A 25,327-nucleotide genomic window follows, 5' to 3' on the forward strand; every position below is an offset into this window, starting at 1 on the left:
GGAAATTTGATGCGAGTCATTGAAAGTGGAAGGAATACTCTGTTAATTGAAAATCGTGTTTATCAGAGGTTTCGAAGTTTAAAAAATAGCCCGGATTTTGCTAATCAGAGCATTATAGTACTGGCAATTACCACTTTCATTTCGGATCGTCTATTGGAACTCATAAAATAACGATCAGAAATAAGGAAAAGAACACGACTGTTTTTTCGACGATTGTTATCTGGAAAAGGTCAATAGCAAAGACTCAAATTAAATAATTCTTTACTTATCTTGATCAATATAAGCTCTCCTGAAAATCGGCAAGATAAATGTTTTTATTACGCACCTGATTATAATCTAAACAGATTCGAAACCGCACAAGGTTAGTTCAAATTGAATTTTCTCTATGTATGTCATCGCAAGGCTATATCGCGAGCAATCATTTCAATGCGAAAACTTCTTCGGTCAGTTTTGGCGGAAAATTCTTTCTGATGAGCATCAGGTTGGGTAGGAACTGGATCACATTGTCAAAAGTGGTCGCTCTCAACTCAATCAGACAAAATGAGGAGCTCGAAAAAGGGTGGCGAAAGGATGAAATCGCTGTGCCGTCAATGTTCCGTGATTTTGACCCCGTGCATGTTATTCCTTTGGAATGGATTCGAAAGAATTTTGTCGGTATTTTTTCGTTTTTTCTGAAATCCACTCGAGATAGATCTCGGACAACTGATGCTCATTCTCGTTTCGAGGAGCATAGATTTGTCGAACATGCAGTATTCCCTTTTACTCGAGAAAGAAGGCAAATTTTTGACTCTTGGAAATGAGTGGATCGGATCTCTGGTCAAGTACGATCGAGAATCGCGTTGTTTCTCTGGCTTATACGCTCCTCACGACTTCGGTTACTCGAATCCTTTCGGAACTAACAATGATGAATGCGAATATTTCATCAATGCTTTTTTGAACAACGACCGGATTTACGTACAAAACATTGTCTTTGACACTACTTTTGAAATATATTTTGATTTCGGAAGGGATTTTGAACTTCAGACTTTTCCATCATAAATTTTTTTTTCGATTCCGACAAAAGATAAGATCGAGCTTGATTATCAGCAACAAAACACGAGTAATAGAATGCATGTGACCAGCAACCCGTATTTTGCTTTCCATGATGATGTCTTTCCCAAATTTGCTAAAAACGCTGTAAGCGGAACTCGTCCATTTCCCCAATCAGCAATGGCTCTAAAAACTGATTGAGAGCTCAATAGCCAGTGCATGGTAGAGCCTTCTGAAAGCCAGTAGTTTATCTAAACCATATCCATTGGCGATTATTCCTAATTTTCCTTTCAAATCTTTCAATGAGTCATTATTCCACATTTCTTCATTTCAACTTGATTTCAACGAAACTAGAAAACTCAATCTTGAAATGAAGGACAGAGTCGCAAACAGAATCACAGTGAGAAATTATAAATGACTTGACTTTTTTGTAACTCAAAAAGTTCTAGTTAAATGCGGATTTCTTGGAGACCGGCTATTTTCGGCTATCCAAAAATTTAAGAGGTGAATTCTTTATGCTTGAGATTGATCATATTCAAAAATCGAGACTGTGTCTGAGTGTGTTCAGTGTTAAAGTGAAGATTTTTCACTAAAATTTCCATTTTTTCGCCTTTTTTCGGAGAAAACTTAAAATTTGATAGCATATTATTAATCCTCATCCTCGATTTAGTATTGTCCTAAATTTTTATATAAAACCTATAAGAAAAAGTGATAACGGCAATCGCGGTCAGAAAGCGTTCCGAGCCCCGCGCGCTCCCGTGAAAAACCCTAGCCATAGAATTCATCAAATCGAAAGATTGCATTTTTTTCCCGGGAAAAGTGGCGAATGCCGGAGGAGTTGTCGGTTCTGGCTTTGAAATGACTCAGAGTTCTCAGCGACTTAACTGGTCAGAGGTAGAGTCAGATTTGAGTGTCGATCTTGAGAGATTTTTGAAAGGAAGAATTTGATGAAAAACTGAAATCAACGATGACTCACATCTGGAGAACTGTTTCTGATACCGCCTCAGATCTTGGTCATCCTGGCGATTATATGGTAAGAAAATAAGTTTACTAGAAAAAAACAATTTTGTAGGTCGGAGCGAATTGTGCTGGATTCAAGAAGGTAGCCGAAGCTATGATTGCCCAGGGATATTGCTGAGATAAAAAAATGCTTATCCTCCTTTACTGACGAGTTTTGACTATCTGACTTAGTGGTTTTATACATTCTTTTCTTATTTGATCAATAAAATATTTGCTAAGATTCATAAGTCTACCGGTCGAGTGGTTTAGATTTTTTATTCATCGTTGGTTCGCTGCAGTGGACTTTTAAATTAGCCAAGAATGAGTGATCAAGTCGAAGCAAGTCGCTGACGTGTAATAAAGAAGACTGTAGTTCAAAATTTAAATGGGAAACAGCTTTTGTTGCCAAAAAAGTAGAGAAATATTTTGCTGCGAGGGAATTGAGTGTCTTTGTTGGAAAAATTCGCTTGAAGGAAAATTGATTAAAGAGAGCTAGAAATTCATCTTAACCGATTCTTTCATCGATAATGAGTCAATGAAGACGGCGAAATGAGGAAAAAATCGAGTGTTAGAGAATCGACGGTGAAGAAATTGAATGATTATTTGTTAAAATCGAAGATTGAAGAAATATTCGAAAGCTTACCGGTAAGAATGAACCAACTTTCGACTCGAAAAACGGACCAAAAGAGAGTTTAAACACTTAGGGCGAATACCAAAAAGGCCCAATTTCGAGCAACTACTCCTTGATGCTAGAAACCATCCAGCAGGTACCTTATTCAAGTGGAAAGCTCTGTGGATTAATAATTCAGTACATCGCTGATCTCAAGAACCAGTGTCTCTTGAATTCAACCGTCAACTCCCGCGCGCCTTCTCCAGTCAATTCTCTTTTTCCTTCTTGTCAGGGATCAATCTACAATTTGGCCAAGAGCCCGAGAGGCTCTGTTTACGGGCTTTCTCGAATGATGGTTTCGAGAAAACAGTCTGTCGAGAGCAAGTGCTCTTTGGACACGAGCAGGAGGGATTCAATCAGGAGGGACTCGATAGGAGCCATGCCACTAAATCCAGCGCTTAACTACGAGCGATTTATTTCGGCGAAAAGGAGATGCTCCTATGTTTCACAACGTAAGCGCTGACGAATTACAAGGCCCTGATTTTTTAGATTCGGACACGGATTCTTTGGATGTAAAAATGTACGGAAGAAAAATGAGCTACACTGGAAGTATGCGGGCAACGGCTCTAGAATCTAAGTCAATATTCTAACATCATTTCGAGTTTATAATTTTGATAAGGAAATTGATGAAGAGATGCCGTTTTAAAATTATTCTAGAGCGTTTTAAAAGGCACATGCATTTGGAAGACATGTTTTGTAAGAAGATTGAGATTGACTGTTTAATCTATTTTATAGAAGAAAAATAAACTTTGATTCTCAACTTGTCAGTACGGAATTTGAAATGGCTCAAATGAAGCACTTTCAACATCGACAAATTTCCTCGCCACGCAAATTGCTCGTGCACTAAAATTTTTTCGAATCTTTTTTTTTTGTTGAAAAAATGAACTTACTAGCTTTTTCGAACGAGCGTGATTCCAAAAGAGGGATGAAGGGCAAATGTGTACGGATCTGAAAATGATTGATAAGAGAAGAAAATATGATGAACAAGTATACCATTTTCTTGCCAAAAACACCATGGGATCCCAGTTTCTTTTTGATTGAAATTTTCGAGAATGAAACCACTATCCATTTGGGACGATTCACAGGATCTTGGACCTACGTAGACAAAGGTCTTATTTTCTCCCTTTTCCTCATGCCAAATTTCCTCACTCCTGACAAACAGTCCGTATTTGTCAATAAAGGTGGCGTTCAGGGTTCGGTAATTTGAGCTCGCGCTAAAACTCAAGGAAACAAAGCTTGAGACTCACGTTTTTTAATTTGAGTTTTGAGAACTCAGAGATGAGAGCTCGTGTTAAAAATCAATTCTGGCGATCCATGAGCCAATCAAGGAAGCGCTCGCTTAATTTGAGTTTTGAAAACTCAAATCTCTCAAATCTCCCAAAAACTCAAAACTCTCAAAACTCTCAAATCTTCTCAAAATGATTTCTCAAGTCACTTTGAGTTCTCAATTTGAGGAAATTTGAGCGTCTAGCCAAAATGAGTTTTAGCTTGAGCTCAAATTACCGAACCCTGGTGGCGTTGAGTTGAAGAGGTTTGCAGTTTATTGCGCAGTTGCGGAGGACTTTCACAAGCCCGTTTTCGTCAAAAGGATCATTTTCACAGATATGCTTAAAAAATATTATGATTGTCTTCAGGAAAAAAATATTTTTTACCCTATTGCCAATCCTTGATTCATGAAGATTCTCATCTATAAATAAACAAACTGGTATACCCACTGAAGTAAACTCCCTCTGGGCAAATATTTTTCGAGAGTTGAAATTCACGATCTTCTCCAAAGCTCTTGCATTGTAAATGTTTGCAATTTGGAGCTCTCCTGATGAAAAATTGACTTTTGAATTGATCCAGCCAAATGTTCCAGAGAGGAGACTATTTGTTTTTACTTCAAGTTCATCTGATGCAAGTTCAAGCCCACGAGTCGCACAGAATTTCTCAGCGTCGTCGTATTTTAAATCCACTAAATAAATTTATTTTTTTATTTAATAAAATGATCCAATGAATTACTTAAAGAAATCGACAAATTTGCGATGTAAAGCTTCTTTGATCCATTTTGGTCTATTTTGAAAAATATCGCCGGAAAATTCTCATAGCTAGTTAGGTTCAAGAATTGCAGGGGATAATTATTCACTGATGGATGTATTGAAGAGTAGGTATTCTCGGTTGGCAGTGGTGGAGCTTCGGTTTCTGTCGATGTCTCATTCCTGGTGGTCGAAAAAGACCTCGAAAGAGGAAGGACCGTTAGCAAAAGTGAAGTAAGAAATAAAAAGATAAAGATAATCAAATTGTGATAAATCTCCTTGTTCATTTTGGAAGAAAACAACGAACAGTTCCAATTTATAACGGGGTGATAATTATACGGTTGAATTGACAGCCAGCCTTCAATTTTAATTCAGTCAAGATATTATAATTGTCATAAAAGCAGTTTATCTCTTATGAAAAATGCGAATAATGGAATACGAAAATGAAATGAAAAATAAAATTACAGTCTAACAGGTTTCTTCGTCTTTCGAATGTTGTTTGGAGTTTTTCCTTTGTTTGGCTTCTTCGACGGCTTTTTCTGCTTTTTCGTCTTCTTGGTCGTTTGCGCAGCAAAGAGATCTTCGAGTTCTTCGTCGCCCAAGGCTTCGCCACTTGTTTTCTTAATATTTTCTTCGACGAGTGATTTTCGGAGACTTTCTGGCAGCAGACTGCAGGAATTCTTGTTGTTGTCAGGAATTTGAGCTGGAGTCGTAAACGCTTTTGTGAGCTTCTCTCTGCCAAGAGCAGTGGATGCAAGATGAACCAAGCGATGTGGGAAAAGTCGGGGATTTCGAACGAGGATATTCAGGTGCCATTGAAGAGTGCGGAGAAACTCGGGTTCTTTTGGGCAGTAAACATGGCTCGTAGGTGGCGAATCATCTTTTTCCCAAAATGAAGTTTTCTTGTTGATCTTCTCAACATCAAAGGACCAAGCCGTCGGACCACGAAGAAACGTATCTGAGCAGTCGCTTGGCAATTTGATGCAACATCCGCAGGAGTATTCCCAAAAGACGCCGGGTATCGACTTGAAGTCTTGAGTTTTGATGTAGAAGAACCACTCTTTTGAAGGATCATCCACTTCTGGCTCGACGACTAGTTTGTAAAAATTTGTTTTTGGCATTTTTCTGACTTATGTGAAATTTGAAATTTTCACTCGTTTATACGGTATCTTCACAGGAAGTTTATAGATGGCGCTAGAGAAGAGCACTGATTCAAAAAGATAAGATAAGATAAGCAGCTGAAAAAGGCAGAACGCTGGCAGACAAGGCTGAAACAGCTGTAGAAAATTTCAATTTGTCGGCAAATTTAAAGAGCTTTGAAGTATAAAATTGATAATTTCTCCGGAAATCTTTCAAAAAAAAACAATTTCAATTCATAAATGTCTTGTTTTATTGAAACCAGGACAGTTTGTATAATTTGCCCAATTTACAAAATCTTCATCGTCAAAATCAAAATACACAGCGCCATAAGTTGCAGTTATCAGATTTACCATTAGGATTCCCATAATATTCGCCATCGCGCCCGATTTGATCATGTCCGTCACTTTCAAACGCCCTGAACTAAAAGCAATCGCATTTGTCGGCGTCGAAGCTAAAGAATTTCAATCTCAAAGCGTTTGAAAAGGCCAAACCTGGGAGCATAAAAGACAAGGAACAAGCCAATGTCGCGGGCATCAACAAACTCAACGGATGCAAGCACAACTCCTTCGCCAACGCTCCCAAAATCGGAACAAATAATGACGCCGCCGCCGTGTTTGAGCAAATTTCCGTGAAGAGAGCTGCAACTATCGTAGCCACAAAGACAATCGCCCACTTTTCCAAGCCGCCAACAAGATTAGCAAGAATTTTTGCCACCCAAGTCGAAAAACCAGAAGCATCAGCTCCGTCGGCCATCGCGAATCCCGCCCCGATGAGAAGGAGAATATCCCAGGGCATTTTTTCATTGAAGCGTTTCCATGAATGAATCGCTCTAGAAACCCGTCATTCTCCCGAATCTCCCAGTTCTTACCTAGCAGGGGGTCCTTCTTGCGGACATTTCCAAAAGCCACTTTTTTCCGCCGGAATCAGAAAAAGCAAAACGCCAAAAAAGACAGCAGGAACTCCATCTGATATGAAACCAGGCTCGGGGAACAAAACTGTCCAGCCATTCATGAAACCAGGCTCGCGGAAGAACCACATGATTATCACAATTACAAAAGTTATCAAGACGAGGATTTCTTCCGGAGAGATTTTTCCGAGTTGTTCGTATTTTCTCGCGATCATTTCACTTATTAAAAGATTTTTTATACAGGTTCCCGAGCCCAATTAAAATAACTGTACCTTACTGCTTGTTCCTCTTCTTTATTCGACTCACATCTGAAGCCAAAAAAGAAAACATTCAAATAAATTATCATCACGAAAAGAAAGCAAATCGAATTGACGATCCCGAAGCCCATCCATTCCGTGTAGCTAAGAGAAATCGGCGAATCAGGAAATTGATCTGCCCAGTAGTCGCTCAGAACCAAATTTGAATTCGTCCCAGTAAGTGAAGCAGACCCACCAACAGTGCAAGAGTACGGAATCGTCAGTAAAATTGCTTTTCCGAAATTTTTCAGATTCAAGCTTGACTTTGTTTGTTTTTCTTCGAAATCTATTGTATCGAAATCAGTTTCTTTGTCGGCTTCATCGAAATCGTCATATGATTCGTTGTCGATCCCAGTTTTCTGCTTGTCATCTTGGACTTTCTTTAACTCTTCAATGACTGCAATTCCGATCGGAATCGTCATAGCACTCGCTGCCGCATTCGCAATGAATATTGACAAGAACCAACCGATAAGGATGAAACCTAACAGAAGTCGTCGAGGGCTTGACCCAACTGTTTTCAGTGTCAAAAGCGCCATCCGCCTAAAAATGATAGAAAAATGACTACAAAAATCGTGATACCGATGGAGTTCAGAAGTTTCGATAGAAATTGCGACCATCAGGCTTCCAAAAAGCAGAAAATTTGTGTTTTTCATATAATTGATCGAGACACTGCCTGCTGATCTTATTCCCAAAAGAGGGTAGAAAACATAGGGCAAGACCGCTGTTACAGGAAGGGGAAGACATTCAGTTATCCAAAAAATTGCCATCACAATAAGCGAGTAGCCAAATCTCGCGACATTTTTTGAACTGTAAACGGCCCCGGATCCGTCGGTCGTGGGGATGTCATCTTCTCCGTCGATGACGATTAGGGGAAGGAAAAGAAGAGGAACTAGAAATAAAGAAGCCTTCCTAGAATGATCAGTACCTAGAAAAGTAATAAGCGAGTCCTTAAATTTCCAAATCTCTGCATTAAAAAATCTTCGAAAGCAATCTTTTGCTCCCATTTTACTCTGGCAGTCGTCTGTTAATCTGTAAATATACTTCTTTTTGGTAAATCTCGGTAACGATAATCTCATAACTATTTGTTGACTAAAGGTAAACTTCCTCAATGACCACTTTTGAAGTGAGTTCGAGTCGAACTGTTCGAGATTATTCTTTCAAAATGGCTGAAAATCGGATTTTTTTCTTCGTTTTAGTTATATTTATTAAATTCTAGTTTTATTATAGCCAGGACAGGAAGTGAAATTAGCCCAGTTGACAAAATCTTCATCGTTGAAGTCGAAATATGCAGCGCCATAACTGGCAGTGATCAAATTAACAATGAGGATTCCGATGATATTCGCCATTGCGCCCGATTTGATCATGTCCGTGACCTTCAACCGACCGGATCCGAAAGCGATTGCATTTGGCGGCGTCGCGGCTGAAAAAATAAGCTTGGGAGACCCTTAATACAACCAAACCTGGAAGCATAAAGGACAAGGAACAGGCCAAAACAGCAGGCATCAGCAAGCTTAGCGGATGCAAGCATAACTCCTTCGCAAGAGCTCCTAAGATTGGAATAAACAACGAAGCCGCGGCCGTGTTTGAGCAAATTTCAGTGAAGAGTGCCGCGACAATTGTGACAACCAGGACAATCGCCCACTTCTCCAGGTCGCCAACGAGATCGGCCAGGATCTTCGCGACCCAAGTTGAGAAGCCAGAAGCGTCAGATCCGTCGGCCATGGCAAAGCCGGCGCCGATGAGGAGGAGAATTCCCCAGTGCATTTTTTCATTGAGGCTTTTCCACGAATGAATCGCTCTAGAAATCAATAAAAAGGAACAATGAAGCCCAATGAAGCTCACCTAGCAGGTGGGCCTTCTTGAGGACATTTCCAAAAGCCGCTCTTTTCCGCTGGAAACAGAAACAGTAGGACCCCGAAAAAGACGGCAGGAACACCATCGGAAATGAAGCTGGGTTCGGGGAACAAAACCGTCCAGCCATTCATGAATCCTGGCGATCGAAAGAACCACATGATCACCAAAGTAATGAACGTTATCAAGACGATGAGCTCTTCCATTGAAATTTTTCCCAGTTCTTTGTATTTTCTCTCGATCATTTTACTAGAAAAGGAAAAAGAAAAAATCTGGAAAAAATGTTTACCTGACGGCTATTTCCTCTTCCTTGTTGCTGTCGCATCTGATTCCGATGAAGAAAACGTTGAGATAGACAATCATGACGATGAGGATGCAGATGGAATTGACAATGCCAAAGCCCATCCACTCAGTATAGCTCAATGAAATTGGCGAATCGGGGTATTGCTCAGCCCAGTACTCGTTCAACACCAGATTCGGGGCCGTCCCGGTGAGAGTAGAAGTACCCCCGACAGAGCAGGCATAAGGAATGGCGAGAAGAATTGCTTTTCCGATATTTTCCGCTTTTGACGATTTTTTCGATCGTTTTGGCTTTACTTCGATTCTGTCAAAATCTGTTTCTTCGACTACTTCAATTTCATTTTTATCTGCTTCTTCGAACGATGCGTTTTCAATTCCTTTTTGGGCGTCTTCTTCAGTTTTTTTCAGCTCATCAATGACTGCGATTGCGATGGGAATCGTCATCGCCGCTGCGGCTGTATTTGAAATCCACATTGAAAGAAACCAACCGATCAGCATGAAGCCCAAAAGAAGCCGTCTTGGACTTGAGCCGACAATTTTCAGCGTCAAAAGCGCCAAACGCCTGAAAAATTTTTTGATGAAACTTTCTCTAGAAACATTTTACCGATGAAGTTCAGAAGTTTCGATTGAAATCGCGACCATAAGGCCGCCGAAAAGGAGAAAATTCGTGTTTTTCATGTAGTTGATCGAAACGCTTCCAGCTGATCGGAGGCCGAGAAGAGGATAGAGAACATAAGGCAGAACCGCTGTCACGGGAAGAGGAAGACATTCCGTGATCCAGTAAATTCCCATGACAATTAAGGTGTAGCCAAAGCGCGCGACTTTTTTCGAACTATAAACGACGCCGGATCCATCGGTCGTGGGGATGTCATCTTCTCCGTCGATGACGATCAGGGGGAGGAAAAGAAGAGGGACTAAATATGATAAGGCTTACTGAGGGTTAACTGTACCTAGGACAGTGATAAGCGAGTCCTTAAATTTCCAAATCTCTGCATTAAAAAATCTTCGGAAGCAACTTTTTACGCCCATTTTTTAGAGTTTTCTCTGTTTTTTATATTTATTGAGACATAAAAACGGCTTTATAAATCGATTTTGGTAAACCGTGACATTTTTATAGAAAGAAATCTGAGAAAGATTTGTTGGCCTAGGGTAAACTTTGTCAAGGAGCACTTAAGAACTGTCACTCTGAGCTGCAAAATCATCAAAAGAGAGCTTCCGCTGTCGGGTCCGAGGGGCTTTGAAAGCTGGAAATTCATTTGTCATTCAAATATAGATAAGAATCGCCCGATTGCCCTAGAATCATTGAAGAATTTTCGAGAACTCAAGTTTCCGGGCAAAAATTTTTGGCAAAGATTCTTGTTTTTGAAGCGAACCCGTCTTTTTGTTGGCAAATTTAACCTGTCCTAACAATCGCTTCCGTCCGCTCGGACATGTTCCATTCAAATCAATCGATTTTATTTGCCGAAGCTTAGCGTAAATAGCCATGATAGCAACGAAAACACAGACAATGGAAGAGTTGGACTCAACAATTGAATTTTATTTGGACAGGGGCGCTTTTTTCTTTGGCTCGGTTTTGGGGGAAGAAGGCTTCATTCGATTTTTTGACGCTTTTGCTAGCAGACTAAAAGTTTGAAGCTCGTTTTGCAAAGATGAGAGAGGTCATTTCTGTTCATGTTGGCCAGGCTGGTGTCCAGATGGGTAAGATATTTTGCGAATAGGACATTCTTTTATCATTTTATTCAGGTAATGCCTGCTGGGAGCTCTACTGCCTCGAGCACGGAATCCAACCCGATGGACAGATGCCCTCCGACAAGACCATCGGCGGCGGAGACGATTCCTTCAACACCTTCTTCTCGGAAACCGGCGCTGGCAAGCACGTCCCTCGCGCCGTCTTCGTCGATCTTGAGCCCACCGTCGTCGATGAGGTCCGAACTGGAACCTACCGCCAGCTCTTCCACCCCGAACAGCTCATCACCGGCAAAGAAGACGCTGCGAACAACTACGCCCGTGGCCACTACACCATCGGTAAAGAAATTATCGACCTTGTCCTTGATCGAATCCGAAAGCTCGCGGACCAGTGCACGGGTCTTCAGGGCTTTTTGATCTTCCACTCGTTTGGTGGCGGCACTGGTTCCGGCTTCACGTCGTTGCTCATGGAGCGACTGTCCGTCGACTATGGCAAGAAGTCCAAGCTCGAGTTCTCTGTCTACCCTGCACCTCAAATCTCCACTGCTGTTGTTGAGCCCTACAACTCCATTCTCACCACTCATACCACGCTCGAGCACTCCGACTGCGCCTTCATGGTCGACAACGAGGCCATCTACGACATCTGCCGACGAAACTTGGACATCGAACGACCCACTTACACCAATCTCAACAGACTCATCGGCCAGATCGTCTCCTCCATCACTGCTTCTCTCCGATTCGACGGTGCTCTCAACGTCGATTTGACCGAGTTCCAGACCAACTTGGTCCCTTACCCTCGAATTCACTTCCCTCTCGCTACCTACGCTCCCGTCATCTCTGCTGAAAAGGCCTACCACGAGCAACTCTCCGTCTCCGAAATCACCAACGCTTGCTTTGAGCCATCAAATCAAATGGTCAAGTGCGATCCTCGACACGGCAAGTACATGGCCTGCTGCCTCCTTTTCCGAGGAGACGTCGTTCCCAAGGATGTCAACGCCTCCATCGCCAACATCAAGACAAAGCGAACTATTCAATTCGTCGACTGGTGCCCAACTGGATTCAAGGTCGGAATCAACTACCAGCCGCCCACTGTCGTTCCAGGAGGTGATTTGGCCAAGGTCCAGCGAGCAGTTTGCATGTTGTCCAACACCACCGCAATTGCTGAAGCCTGGGCTCGACTCGATCACAAATTTGATTTGATGTACGCCAAGCGAGCCTTTGTCCACTGGTAAGTCGATCATTTTCATCCTTGATTTCAATTAAAAGCCGCTTAGGTATGTCGGAGAGGGTATGGAAGAAGGAGAATTCTCTGAAGCCCGAGAAGATTTGGCCGCTTTGGAAAAGGACTACGAAGAGGTTGGAATCGACTCGATCGAGGCAGAAGATGGCGAAGAAGAAGAATATTAATTTCTGTCATCAAATCAGGAGAACTTTTTCATTTTTTTCAAATAAAATTTCATTTTTACAGCAAATTTCAAAAACATGTCATGAGACCTCGCGGTTAAACAATGTGATAAAATCTTTTTGGGTTGGTCAAATAGATTTTTGCTACGATGAGCCTAAAGCGATCAACATTGTTAACCTATATTTGGATATAAAAAGGCTGCTCGGCGGATAATTCACATTTGAACAGAAAATGAAGCAAGAGATGCAATTACTTCGTATTTTATCCAGTTAACTATGGTTATTACTCGCTTTAAAAAGCTTTCAGTACTTTAAATGATAATAAATTATTAATTATCAATAAATTTCGATATTTGTACTTTTATTTTCTTTTGTCGTTCTCGAAAATATTCCCAATTATTTCAGCTTCAAATTGAGACAGCGGTACAGACTTTTTCGGTTCTTCAATGATGAGTATCTTCTTTTTTGGTTCAACTTCTTCCTTCTTTTTTCTTATCCAAATTTCTTCTTTTCTTACCAAAGTCTCATCAGAAATTAGGTCTTCTTTTACCAGGTCTTTGATTAAAGGATCTTCCGCCCAATCGTCATTTATTTCTGATGATAAATTGTTAAGGAGATCGTCCATGTTTGTAATTCTTTCGGCAATTACTGAAAAATTGAATAATATTATTCACAAAACGAGTCTTACAAGAATGAAGTCCCAACGAATCCTTGAGTTTTTGAGCATAATTGAACTTCTTCATAATTTTCAAATCAAATTGAGCGGATATAATTATCACCAAAGTCAGCAGCGAAATGATTCCGAAAATGAACATGGGGACAACAAGGAGAAACGCCCATTCTAGATCGTTGATGCAGTTTTCTTTGAATGGATCTGGGCGACTTATGATTTCAACAAAATCAGTTTTTCCGAGGAAATTGAGGGAGATTTCGACGCAGTTGGTTTGCCTGGGCTTAAACATTTCTTTGATAACGGATTTCTCCAAGCCTTGAATGACCTAAAATCATCGTCAAAAAGCCCTAACCCTAGCTGGCGAGTTTTGCACCTGTTCATCATATTCATTTTGAATTTTTGAAACATTCATCGAGTTGAAATCAATTCCGTGCAAAATCTGCTGTTTCGGGTCGAAAGTAGCTCCAGTCGTAAAAGTCATTAGTTGAGTGAATAGGGTGGAAATAAGCACAGCAGATTTGAGGCATGGAGTCACGAGAATAATCGGCAAGAGCGTGAGATTCACGAGGAGTTTGGTCTTACTCAGCTTGAAGCTTTTTTGATATTGAATAAGGTCTTTGATTTGAAGGGCAGTGACGAGAAAGGCGGCGAAGGGAGCGATTGCTTGAGGAATGAGGGCGCTGATTCGCAAGTCGAATGATTGAGGTTTGTAGCGAGTGTAGAAAAAATACAGGACAACAAGTTCCGGGACATCATGAAAAAGAAGGTTGAGGAGGAGAATGACTGTTTGTGCAGGGTATAACTTGTCGATTTCGTCGATGTTCCACTAGAATTTTGCTTTTTATTCCGTTTTTTCATGATAAACTTGCCTCTCTTTTAAATTTGACGACGAAATAAACCCTGAGAGCCAAAATAATCGTCAGCACAACTGGTAAATAAGCCATAAATCCAACCACCATCGGATCCGGGCTAAACATCAATCCTTCCCCGCTCAAGTAGTTCAAAAACGTCTCTCCTTCAAAATAAATCTGGACAGTTGTCAGCGCTGTTATCACTGCTACAGTTGCTTTCCAGACGACAGTTTTCGAAGGAGTGGCGAGAAAAAGAACCTTCACAAGGTAAAGAACTTGCAAAATCGCGATGGCAAAGAGAGCTTGAATAAATCTCGAGACTTCTGGATGATCCTCGGGCTTGATCGTTTGGCTGATAAAAATTTTCTTTCCAGAAAGTGCTCTCAAAATCTCTGCAGCAGAAACCATGCCGGTTTGCAGTAATTTATCAAAATCTCCATCTGCTTCGGCAATTTTCGTCTCGTAAAAAGAAAGAACATAATCGAGAATGATGCAGTCCTCACAAAATTCATCAGAAGTCGTATTGATGAAACCGACGAATTCAACCTTTTTGATGTTTCCAACAGCGTTAAAAGCGGACTGAAAACAAAGGATCTTCAAAAATTCTCTTCCTTGATTTCAATTTATCAACATTGTTGAAGATCCTTTTACATAAATCGATTTTGTCGACTGAACAACTGCCGATTCGAATTCTTCTTCTCTCAAATCCTTGATGATGAAATTCGATTGGACGACCTTGAGACTTTGTCGCTGAGAAACATCCTTGTCAGTTTCTAGAGCTCTTTCGCAACCAGCCCTTGAGACCTTGATTTCAACGATGCCGGTGGAGCCGATGGAATCTTCAAGCTTGAGGAAGAAATAATCGATCCCGTCTTCGAGCCAAAGAGGAGTGTTGAAAATTCCAACGGAGAGGTCAAATGGGAAAGATTGGTCCAGAATAACGACTGTATTTTTCTTCAGATTCTCAGACAGACCCATAAGCTGACCGGAAAAAGGAGGGATTCCTGATGCCTTTGGTTGAGATGAATTGAATCTATTCAGAATATCTTCGTCATTAAAATTTTGATAATGATGGTTTGTCAAAATCAATAAGGTTCAAAAAAGCCCAAAAAATAAAAGAAAAGGCCAATTTATGGTCGTTTGAAAAGTTGATCTCATTTCTTGACTTGAACAAAAAGCGACTCATTTTTAGCATCACACAGATCACATAATGAAGCAGATCCAACAATCGAATTCATCATCGGTTTTTGATCCGCGATCCTCATTTCTTGCTCCGGCTTCGATTGAAAAACCGAGCATTTTTCGCAGGATAAAAGGTAAGAGAGCGCTTCTGGGAGGGTTGAAGGGTCGATGGAGGAAAGTTTTGAGCGGAAGAAGTCGGAATAATCGAGGATTTTGAAGTCGAAATCGTCGAAGTTAAACACGATTTCGATTGAATTTGATCTTCGAAAAAGGCTCTCAGTGAGTTCTAGCTCTAGAATTTCGCAAAAATGAGCCCTTTCCTGAATGATCTTGTAAATTTCTCGTGGATAATATTCTTCAGTTCCACTTGAAAAGCCTCAGGGAGAATTTCCCCCGTAAAATCGACAATATACTTCAGCTCGAGAAATATCTCATTTTCCTCCGTCCGACCAAACTTTTGAATGTTCACATTATTGACCAATAAATCCGGAAAAGCAGACTTCATTTCTCCTTTCAAGACCTCGAATTCGCGAACGATCTTGTTTGTCAGACGTAAACTTAATAAGTTAATTAGTAAGATCGTCATGTTTTTTATGGCTTTTTAAGTGCTAAGGTCAGTGTGGGTTTCCGCTTGACCGGTGGTAAAAAGCGACTTACGTTTCTGGTGAGTAGTTGTTGGAGAATTCTGACTTCCATGGTTGATTCTTTACGAGCGCTTTTCCATTTTGTCTCGGCGTGAAAATCAAGACGTTGTCTTTTCCTGGCTCGGAATTCGGATAGCAGCGGTGGACTCTGAAAATGACATTTTGACGAAAGTATGGGTGGTCTAGTTGGTAGGAAAGTCTGGAGCAATTTTATGGAGTGATCTGATTCATCGACATTTACGCGTTTATAGGCCGCTTTATTTGAGATCTTATGCTCTTTCTAGATATTTCTCAAAAGAAAACCTAGTGTTTTTGTCGCCCTTACTTCTTATGAAGATCGTCTTCCCTTCCGCAGTCATGTGACTTTCCATGACATTCTTCGCTGTGAATCGTCATACCAACACATCTTTGTAGACCGCAATCTCGTAATTCTTCGCTGGTACACTGTCTAATGACCTAGAAAAAAGAATATAGCCATTTTTCCGATCGTTAATACCCCGCATCCGTCATCAAAAGGAATCTCCTTCTCAGCACATTTTCTCGAGCTTCGCGTTTCTCTCTGAATCGGCAAACAACTTCCATCGAAAAACTGAAAGTCCTCGCTACAATCGCAAAATTCTTTGGTCCCGAAACAGGCGCATTCTTGCAAATTGAAGCTTCGAAAGAGCATTTTTTCTGGAAGAACAACTTGATTTCGATCATCGTCGATGCAGTAGCAGATTTTTGTTGATTTCAAAGATGAAAAGGTTTTTGAAAAATGATCGCCGAATCTAGAGCATTTCGAGAAATGCGGGCTTTCAATAAAACAGTCTTTTTCAAGGATGAAGATTTCTTTTTGAAAAAAATTTTAGGCTACGTGTCCTTCAGACTGAACTAGGCAACATCTGCAAAAACACAATGCTGAACAAGGTCATTCCCTTTTTTCAGATTAAAATTTCTAGAACGATCTAGATTCTAGAAAGATCTCCTTAATCCCTGACATTATGATTAAAGCCACAAAACTCTACGTTGATTTCTTCAAACTTGGACGTAAATCTCTCAGATAAACTTGGTAAAATAAAAAGAAGAAAAATCAAAGTACCGAAAATCATTATCACAGAGTCATAACTCTTCGCGTTTCTTTCCCAAAGATTAGCCGAGACAGCACAAAATTAAATAGCGCCAGTTAAGACATTATGATCGCGCTCATAAGCGCAGCTGCACGACACGAGAGCTTTTTTTCTTTCCTCTTTTAGTTGTTTAGGATGTTGTTTTATTTTTTAATAGCGGGAATGTTTTTTACTCAGGATGACCTTTTTTCGTATTTTTTTGCTAAAGAAAGACAGCGATTAAGTTAATGAAATCGAGGCAAGAGCCATCGATCAAAATGCGCGAGGTTGATGTTTTGATAAAGGTGCTGTTGTGTCTGGCATGTTGCGGGCAGTGGTCAGCGCTCTCAATTGAATTGGAAAGATCGGCACAGAGCGATCGTATTAATATTTCAGATGCCCACTGTCACTACCATCACTCTCGCCTCTCGTTATTATTCTAAGCAGAAAAGTCACACTTTTTGAAGCTGAGAACAAGACCGAGAACGGTGGAATCGAGGAAGAGATTTTTGAATAAAGAAATCATTTTTGAAAAAATTGTTTTTCAAATCTTATAATAAAATAAAATTATATAAATAAGTTAAATTTTGACATTCATATTTGATTCCAGAAATATTGTAAATGCCCGTTCTTAAACCTAATAACTAATAATATAAATGTACAAATATATCATGAGCAAGTCATTTTTCCTCGTAAAACTGTTCACAGAACATTGCCATATTGAAGCTAGTAATTAAAATATATGGCGAGAAAATTCATCAATTATTCTCATCTAAGACCAAGCACTTTGACGGGCGGAGTAATTATTAAGAAAAACCTTTTTGTCAACTCGAGACAAGGGACATCGGAAAGCTGTCCTTGTGAAATCTGCACATTACTTTCTTTTCATTCCGTATTTCTGAGAAGAAGGAGAGAGGGAAAAAGAAACTCAGAAGATGTCAGAGGTTAATTCTTTTCTTGAGAAATTTGAATAAAAAAAAATTGAATAGATGGACATAATCGAGGCGCTAGAAGACGAAGAAGAAGAAGAAACCGAAGAAGCGACGGCCGATTTTGAAGAAGATTTGTCGACGAAAGGTAGTTCACTCCAACTCCTAATTGTTTCATACCCGTAATCCACTCGACCTTCAGATGCCCCAGCTAATGAGGAAGAAGACGACGACGACGGAGGCTCCAGGTAAGTTTTAATTTGTTATTGAAGAGAGTTTGACAAGTTGCTTCGACATCTCAGACATGTCAGAGCTAAGTTTTGACATCGAAAAACAAGGAAAATGATTTTTTACTTTTACGAAAATCCTCTTTTGGAAATCGGGTAAAAACTCATTTGGCAGAGTCGGAAGGATTCGATGAGCTCAATGAGCTGGAGGAGAATAATGAAGATCTAGGGGGAATTAATGTTGACCTTTCGCTTGATGATGGTCGAGTTTCTAGCGATTTTTAGCCGCTCAGCCATTTTTTATTCGATATTTTTCCATAGCCGTTTTGTAGCGGGGAAAGAAGCTCGGAAACAGAGGCCCTTTGACAATTTCGGGGAGTGGATTGGATACTTTTAAATTCGTCAAACAATCTGACGAGAATATTTTTCGATATTTCAATTCCAGAGCGACCAGTTGTACCTCCATTTTTGCCTTGTTTGAAATTTTTTTTATGAAAAGGTCGAAAAATAAATATTCAGTGGCGAGGATGTGGACAACTGGGTCGGCGGAAAAGGCGATAAGGGAGGAGATGGTGGCGGCAAAGCTGTTGATTATGCTGAGGACGCAGTTATGCTCCAAATGGAAGATGATGAGATAGAAGCAGAGGCTGCTGATGATGCTGAAGAGTCCTCAGGACCAAGCGGGTAGGGCTTCTTTTGAATAATTTGAAAGAAAACCGGAAATATAAGGGATGACGATACGGATGATGAGATCGAAGCGGAGTACCACATGATGGCCAACGGCGTCGACGCGGAATTCTTAGGGTTCGAGGTACCCCGCGTTCCGATTCGAAACCCATTCTTTGACGCGCTAATGATTGACTATAAATTGCATGGCTTAAATTTGAGTAATCTCAATTTAAGTACGCTAATACTGAAGAGAGTAGCTTTGTGAATACGCAGCGACACTCGACCTACACCACGAGCTCCCAGGTGCAGGAAAAAAATATTTTTTTATATTTTACTATTAATGGACTTCATTGTCAAATTGACATGAAGTCGGGTGAAATTGTTTGAATAAAGGCTCTTAGAAACTTAAGATGGACGAAATTGTCAAGAAGATTTTACATCCGCTTTCTATCAAGGATAGTTTTCAAGAAAAAATAAATTATGGTCATTTTTGAATCAAATTTTGATAAAATTTTTAAAAAACCAATAAAAGCGAATGCTGAAAATCATAGAAATTTCTGCAACGATCGAATATAAGGTGAGCCATCGATGCTTTTGGTTGCATCAACATAGAAAATCAAAGGAAGTGCGAGAAAAAGCAGAAGAGTTTTTACGCCGCCTTCCTTTTCAAATATTCAGAAGAGTTTTCTTCAAGCAAAATCTGGCCCAGCGTGCAAGATTGATGAACCTCAGAAATTTCAGGAACCCCCGAATTTATGCCGTCGCCCATCGTAAGCACATCATCTCAGAACAGTCAATAATTAATTCCAGGGCAGGATCAAGATGGAATTTTCCTCCTGACTTCGTCGACCGAAAAGATCGGCTGGACTCAAATCTCAAAAATCAGTTCAAAACGAATGACCTCGAAACATTATCCAATCTCCTCCCGGGTTTGGGGTAATTTTCTCCTGCTCTTCCGACCGCACAAAAAGGGTCTGATCTTCGACCCGTACACAGGCAGAGCCTGGCCGTTCCAGAAAACGAGCTGTCAGCATGTAGCTTGCTCGAGCTCAGTCACCGACAGGTACGAGCAAATCGCTTTCCATTCTTATTTTCTAAGGGACATCATTTGCGCTGGAATTCCCGGCCCAAGCGTTTGCCTCTTCGATTTTCATGAAAACTCATGGCTAAGCGCCGAGCACCACCTCCCCCAAAACCCAACCGCCTCCTTTTCATTCAAAAATCAATCGTATCTTCTCGTTTTTCGCGGCGATTTCTTCGACCTCGTCCATGTCGTCTCCACTGTCACAAAGAGGCTCAACACTTTTCCATCCCCTCTTCGCTACAAAAAGCAATTCAAAATCACCAACATTGAGCAAATAAAAGTGATACAGGACGCTGAAACCTCGAACCGAAGCGCGAAAATCCAAGTGATCTACGACACGCTCAAGCCGGCAAAGAACAGTTCTCACATGGTTCATTTTTCGGCGACGCTAGAATTCGACGGAACGAAGCCGTTTACGACGCTGCTGACTTTAGACATGGAAAATTACAGATTGATGGAATTTACTCATTTTCATCCAGGCATGGGCTCTTCGCGCTTTATTTTCGACTCGAAATTCGAAACCTTATTTCTTTCAATTTTGCCGCTTATTCTAGAGCCTTTACGACAGACACGAGACAACTAGACGTCCGATTCAAAAAGTCGCTCGAATGGCCTCTTTGGAAAAGACTGCCGATCCTAAAGGTATTTTTAGTTATTTCCTTTCGATAAAAAGAAAATTTATAGAATCCGATTTTGAAAAGAAATCAGCTATTTGCACTTTCTTCAAGCTTTTGCCGAAAAAATGTCGATGGCTTGGATGTTATGACGATTCAAGACCGTTTTGGAGAATTCGACATTTCGAGTATTGGAATTTTTTATCAGAAATAAAATAAACTGCCTTCTGGTATAAAACATTCGATTTTTTTCATAAAGAAAGGTTCGAATTGGAATAAATTGAGGACTCGCTGTGAATTCAACCGTAAAATTACCGTCCCGTTATAAAGTGGAATTGTTCAAAGTATTTTTCCAAAATGAACAAGGAAATTTATCACAATTTTATTATCTTTACCTTTTTATTTCTTACTTCTTTGTTGCTGACGATTCTTCCTCTTTCGAAGTCTTTTTCAACCAACAGGAATGAAACATCGACAGAAATCGAAGCTCGACCAATATCAACCGGGAATACAAACTCATCCAGAAATCCTTCAGTAAATGAACATGTTCTGCAATTGTGGAATCCAGCAAAATATGAGAACTTTCCGGCGGTATTTTACAAAATAGACCAAAACGGATCAAAGAAGCATTATATCGCGAATTTGACGATGTCTCCAGGTAATTCATGGAACCAGAGTGAAAATTTCGCGTTATCTCTGCTGACCTGAGCTGACCAAAGTGAAAATTTTTTGAACTGAGCCGAGCTGAGCGGGCCTTTTTCAGAAATCATTGAGCGGAGCCAAGCTGTGCTGGTCTTTTTCAAAGGTCATTGAGCTGAGCTGGGCAGACCCTTTTTAGAGCTGAGCTGAGCTGATTGAGCTGAGCCGTTTTCAACTAGATCAGACTTGCAAATTTGTTGAGCTGAGTGAGCTGAGCTGGCTGAGCTCAGTGATTTTCGAAAATGATCTGATCTGCTCGGCTCAGCTCAGACAATTATCATTCAGCTCAGCTCGGCTCAGCTCAATAATTTTCGAACATGATCAGTTTTGCTCAGCTCAGACAAGTATCACTCAGCTCAGCTCAGCTCAATGATTTTACTTTAAGAATAGTAATATCTGAGCTGGGTTAAGTTAGCCTTGTTCAAAAACTATTGAGCTAAGCTGAGCGGAGCAGACACGATCACTGAGCTCAATCAGCTCAGTAAATATTTCTTATAGACCCCTATAAGAATAACCCCTATTAAAATAATCAACTCTCGCTTATCGTTAATAAAAATATTAAGTAAATTTGATTTACGAGGAAGCTCGAAAATTCTGTGCGAATAATGGCCTTGAGCTTGCATCAGACGAACTGGAGCTAGAATCAAACAATTTCCTCAAAGGATCAACTGGCTTGATCAACTCAAAAGTCAACTTTTCATCGGGAGAGCTTCAAATCGCCAACATTTATAAAGAAAGAGCATTGAAAGAGCTTAAAATTTTCACCTCGCGAAAAATACTTTTCCAAAGAGATTTCTCTTCACCGGACCCTTTTGTGTCAATTTGCGCGTTTATTGCTGACAATCTTGAAGCCAAAATAAGAAGAAATAAGGTGAAATCTCATTTTTCAAGAGGAGATGTATTTTTAAGTTTATCTGTGAAAATGATCCTTTTGATGAAACTGGGCAAGTAAAAGTATTCCGCAACTGCACCATGAACTGCAAACCTCTTCAAGTCAACGCCACCTTCATTGATAAATACAGACTGTTCTCTGATTCTTGGAACGAAAATAAGGGAGAAGCAAAGACCTTTGTTTATGTGGGTCAGAGATTCTGTGAATCGTCTCAAATGGATAGTGGTTTCATTCTTGAAAACTTCAATGAAGAAGAAACTGGGATCCCGTGGTGTTCCTGGCAACTAAATAGTACACTTGTTCATCTTATTTTCTTTCCTCTTCAATAATCTTCAGAGTCCTACGCATTTATCCTCCATCGAACCGTTGGTATCACGCTTATTCGAAAGAGCACGTATGTACCTTCTCATCAACCAAAAAAATAAAATTCTTAAATCAAAATTTAGTGCACGAGCAATTTGCGTGGCGAAGAATTTCGTCGATGTAGAAAATGCTACATTTGAGCCTTTTCAAATTTCTTACTGAAATAAAACATCTGTTACATTTATTAAGTGACCCTTAAAAACTATTATTTTTAACAGAAATCGGTCATTTTTGTCTAGATCGCAAAATAAGTGATTACGCGACAGTCTGCTCATATCGTTCCAAATAAACCAGGTTTTGCGTAGAAGACGCTCATTTGGGAGCGTTGGCGAAGGAACTATGTTTGCATCCATAGAGTTTCTTGATGCCCGCGACCATGGCTTGTTCCTTGTCGTTTATACTCCCAGGTTCGGCCTTTTCAAGCATTGAAATTATTTAGCTTCGACGCCGACAAATGCTATTGCTTTTACTTCTGGGAGATTGAAAGTGACGAACATGATCAAATCGGGCGCGACGGCGAATATTATGGGAATACTTATGGTAAATCTGGTTACTGCAAGTTATGGCGCTGTGTATTTTGATTTCGACGATGAAGATTTTGTAAATTGGGCAAATTATACAAACTGTCCAGGTTTCAATAAAACAAGACATTTATGAATTGAAATTGTTTTTTTGAAAGATTTCCGGAGAAATCATCAATTTGATACTTCAAAGCTCTTTTAATTTGCCGACAAATTGAAATTTTCTACAGCTGTTTCAGCTTTGTCTGCCAACGTTCTGCCTTCTTCAGCTGCTTATCTTATCTATTTAAAACAGTGCTCTTCTCTAGCACCATCTATAAACTGCCTGTGAAGATACCGTATAAACGAGTGAAATTTCACATAAATCAGAAAAATGCCAAAAACAAACTTTTACAAACTCGTCGTCGAGCAAGAAATGGATGACCCTTCAAAAGACTGGTTCTTTTACATAAAAACTCAAGAATTCAAGTCGATTCCCGGTGTGTTTTGGGAATATTCCTGCGGATGTTGCATCAAATTGCCAAGCGACTGCTCAGATACGTTTCTTCGTGGCCCGACAGCTTGGTCCTTTGATGTTGAGAAGATCAGCAAGAAATCTTCGTTTTGGGGAGAAGATGATTCGCCACCTACGAGCCATGTTTACTGCCCAAAAGAGCCGGAGTTTCTCCGCACTCTACAATGGCACCTGAATATCCTCGTTCGAAATCCCCGACTTTTCCCACATCGCTTGGTTCATCTTGCATCCACTGCTCTTGGTAGAGAGAAGCTCACAAAAGCGTTTACGACTCCAGCTCAAATTCCTGACGACATCAACAAAAGTCTGCTGCCAGAAAATCTCCGAAAATCATTCGAGGAAGAAAAGAAAAGTGGCGAAGCCTTGGGTGACAAAGAACTCGAAGATCTCTTCGCTGCGCCAACGAACAAGAAGACGAAGAAGCAGAAAAAGTCGGCGAAGAAGCCAAACAAAGGAAAAACTCCAAACAACATTCGAAAGACGAAGAAACCTGTTAGACTGTAATTTTATCTTTCACTCGTATTTTTCGCGAAAAAGAAACATTTTTTATAAGAAATAAACTGCTTCTATGACAATTATACATAATATCTTGACTGAATTAAAATTGAAGGCTGGCTGTCAATTCAACCGTATAATTATCGCCCCGTTATAAATTGGAATTGTTCTTTTGCGTTCTTCAAAAATGAACAAGGAAATTTATCACAATTTGATTATCTTTATCTTTATTTTTCTTACTTCACTTTTACTAACGATTCTTCCTCTTTCGAAGTCTTTTTCAACCACCAGGAATGAGACATCGACAGAAACCGAAGCTCGACCACTGCCAACCGGGAATACTTACTCTTCAAAACATCCCCTGCAATTCTGGAACCTAACCAGCTATGAGAATTTTCCCGCGATATTTAACAAAATAGACAAAAATGGACTGAAGAAGCATTACATCGCAAATTTGACGATTTCTTTAGGTAATTCACCTCTCAAACGATCGTTTTTTTAATGAAAAAAATAAAGTGAATTTAAATTACGACGAAGCTGAGAAATTCTGTGCAACTCGTGGGCTTAAACTTGCATCAGACGAACTAGAAATAAAAACAAACAGTCTGCTCTATGGAACCTTTGGCTGGATCAACTCAAAAGTCAACTTTTCATCGGGAAAGCTCCAGATCGCCAACATTTACAAAGCAAGAGCTTTAGAGAAGATCGAGAATTTCAACTCTCGAAAAATATTTGCCCAGAGGGAGTTCACTTTAGTGGGTATACCAGTTTGTGTATTTATAGATGAGAATCTTCATGAAACAAGAACTGGCAATACGGTGAAATATATTTTTTTTCCTGAAGACAATCTTAATTTTTTTGAAGCTTATCTGTGAAAATGATCCTTTTGATGAAAACGGGCGAGTGAAAGTCTTCCGCAACTGCACAATGAACTGCAAATCTCTTCAACTCAACGCCACCTTTATAAACAAACACGGACTGTTTGTCCGGAGCGAGGAAATTTGGCATGAGGAAAAGGGGGAAAATAAGACCTTTGTCTACGTAGGTCCGAGATCCTGTCAATCCTCTCAAATGGATAGTGGTTTCATTCTCGAAAATTTCCATCGAAAAGAAACTGGGATCCCATGGTGTTCGTGGCAAGAAGATGGTACACAAGTAAATCGTATATTTTCTTATCATCGATGTTTTTTAGAGTCGTACGCCTTTGTCCTTCACCCATCTTTTGGAATCACGCTCGTTCGAAAAAGCACGTAAGTACATTTTTTACCAAAAAAATCAGATTCAAGAAAAAAAATTAGTGCTCGGGCGATCTGCGTGGCGAAGAAATTTGTCGATTCTGAAAATGCAACATTTGAGCCATTTGAAATTCCTTACTAAAAAGTTGACAACAAAACTTTATTGTTCTTCTAAACATCTGTGACCCTTAATAATTATGATTTTTGACAGAGATCGGTCATTTTTGTATAGTTTGCTCGCAAAAAAAATGATTATTCGAGAGTTTGCTCATCTATTTCTTCTCGAAAACCAGGTTTTGCATAGAAGACGCTAATTACAACTTCTCACCATTTGTGCATCAAACGTAATA

The 25,327-nt window shown here is 40.1% G+C and overlaps 5 protein-coding genes across 6 annotated transcripts in view; 2 read left to right on the forward strand and 3 right to left on the reverse strand.

Annotated features, from left to right (window-relative positions):
• LOC145700305 (tubulin alpha-1D chain-like) overlaps positions 1-12,319 on the forward strand; it is a 38,408-nt gene extending 26,089 nt beyond the window's left edge. The window contains exons 1-3 of one of the 2 annotated variants that reach the window (XM_081777555.1): positions 10,785-10,905; positions 10,951-12,121; positions 12,168-12,319. In XM_081777555.1, the coding sequence (XP_081633681.1) occupies positions 10,857-10,905; positions 10,951-12,121; positions 12,168-12,300 (1,353 nt within the window). In that variant the 5' untranslated portion in view covers positions 10,785-10,856 and the 3' untranslated portion in view covers positions 12,301-12,319. Of the gene's footprint in view, positions 1-10,784; positions 10,906-10,950; positions 12,122-12,167 lie in introns of those variants that run through there. The other variant, XM_081777556.1, reaches the window with a different exon arrangement.
• LOC145697826 (Na(+)/citrate cotransporter-like) lies at positions 8,262-10,302 on the reverse strand. Its single transcript, XM_081775036.1, has 6 exons — positions 10,158-10,302; positions 9,812-10,121; positions 9,197-9,769; positions 8,899-9,156; positions 8,517-8,854; positions 8,262-8,476 (listed from the first exon to the last, which is right to left on the reverse strand). The coding sequence occupies exons 1-6, from the start codon at positions 10,234-10,236 to the stop codon at positions 8,262-8,264; spliced, it is 1,773 nt and encodes a 590-aa protein (XP_081631162.1). The 5' UTR covers positions 10,237-10,302.
• A 339-nt stretch (positions 12,320-12,658) lies between the features above and the next one.
• On the reverse strand, positions 12,659-14,799 carry LOC145697827 (uncharacterized). Its single transcript, XM_081775037.1, has 5 exons — positions 14,473-14,799; positions 13,870-14,400; positions 13,344-13,796; positions 12,986-13,295; positions 12,659-12,945 (listed from the first exon to the last, which is right to left on the reverse strand). The coding sequence occupies exons 1-5, from the start codon at positions 14,797-14,799 to the stop codon at positions 12,659-12,661; spliced, it is 1,908 nt and encodes a 635-aa protein (XP_081631163.1).
• Positions 14,800-14,980: 181 nt separating this feature from the next.
• LOC145699613 (uncharacterized) lies at positions 14,981-16,434 on the reverse strand. Its single transcript, XM_081776887.1, has 4 exons — positions 16,144-16,434; positions 15,973-16,103; positions 15,661-15,795; positions 14,981-15,560 (listed from the first exon to the last, which is right to left on the reverse strand). Exons 1-4 carry the CDS (start codon positions 16,315-16,317, stop codon positions 15,296-15,298), a joined length of 705 nt encoding a protein of 234 aa, XP_081633013.1. The 5' UTR covers positions 16,318-16,434; the 3' UTR covers positions 14,981-15,295.
• Positions 16,435-21,868: 5,434 nt separating this feature from the next.
• LOC145699681 (uncharacterized) lies at positions 21,869-22,396 on the forward strand. Its single transcript, XM_081776951.1, has 3 exons — positions 21,869-22,140; positions 22,186-22,243; positions 22,296-22,396. Exons 1-3 carry the CDS (start codon positions 21,930-21,932, stop codon positions 22,372-22,374), a joined length of 348 nt encoding a protein of 115 aa, XP_081633077.1. The 5' UTR covers positions 21,869-21,929; the 3' UTR covers positions 22,375-22,396.
• The last annotated feature ends 2,931 nt before the right edge of the window (positions 22,397-25,327 follow it).

The sequence above is a fragment of the Oikopleura dioica genome, chromosome 2 (genome assembly GCF_907165135.1).
Source record: "Oikopleura dioica chromosome 2, OKI2018_I68_1.0, whole genome shotgun sequence".
Classification (NCBI taxonomy): Eukaryota; Metazoa; Chordata; class Appendicularia; order Copelata; family Oikopleuridae; genus Oikopleura; species Oikopleura dioica.

Excerpts from the sequence above, each read along its gene's own strand:
- LOC145697826 (XM_081775036.1), bottom strand. The coding sequence starts at position 10,236 with ATGGGCGTAAAAAGTTGCTTCCGAAGATTTTTTAATGCAGAGATTTGG. Across the intron at positions 9,157-9,196 it reads GAAGAGGAAATAGCCGTCAG|TAAAATGATCGAGAGAAAAT; the intron begins GTAAACATTTTT and ends TTCCTTTTCTAG. Across the intron at positions 8,855-8,898 it reads CAAGAAGGCCCACCTGCTAG|AGCGATTCATTCGTGGAAAA; the intron begins GTGAGCTTCATT and ends ATTGATTTCTAG.
- LOC145697827 (XM_081775037.1), bottom strand. The coding sequence starts at position 14,799 with ATGGGTCTGTCTGAGAATCTGAAGAAAAATACAGTCGTTATTCTGGAC. Across the intron at positions 14,401-14,472 it reads AGTCGACAAAATCGATTTAT|TCCGCTTTTAACGCTGTTGG; the intron begins GTAAAAGGATCT and ends CTTTGTTTTCAG. Across the intron at positions 13,797-13,869 it reads CGATTATTTTGGCTCTCAGG|TGGAACATCGACGAAATCGA; the intron begins GTTTATTTCGTC and ends GCAAAATTCTAG.
- LOC145699613 (XM_081776887.1), bottom strand. The coding sequence starts at position 16,317 with ATGCTCTTTCGAAGCTTCAATTTGCAAGAATGCGCCTGTTTCGGGACC. Across the intron at positions 16,104-16,143 it reads CTTTTGATGACGGATGCGGG|GTCATTAGACAGTGTACCAG; the intron begins GTATTAACGATC and ends TCTTTTTTCTAG. Across the intron at positions 15,796-15,972 it reads GAAGACGATCTTCATAAGAA|AGTCCACCGCTGCTATCCGA; the intron begins GTAAGGGCGACA and ends TGTCATTTTCAG.
- LOC145699681 (XM_081776951.1), top strand. The coding sequence starts at position 21,930 with ATGAACTGCAAACCTCTTCAAGTCAACGCCACCTTCATTGATAAATAC. Across the intron at positions 22,141-22,185 it reads GTGTTCCTGGCAACTAAATA|AGTCCTACGCATTTATCCTC; the intron begins GTACACTTGTTC and ends AATAATCTTCAG. Across the intron at positions 22,244-22,295 it reads ACGCTTATTCGAAAGAGCAC|TGCACGAGCAATTTGCGTGG; the intron begins GTATGTACCTTC and ends ATCAAAATTTAG.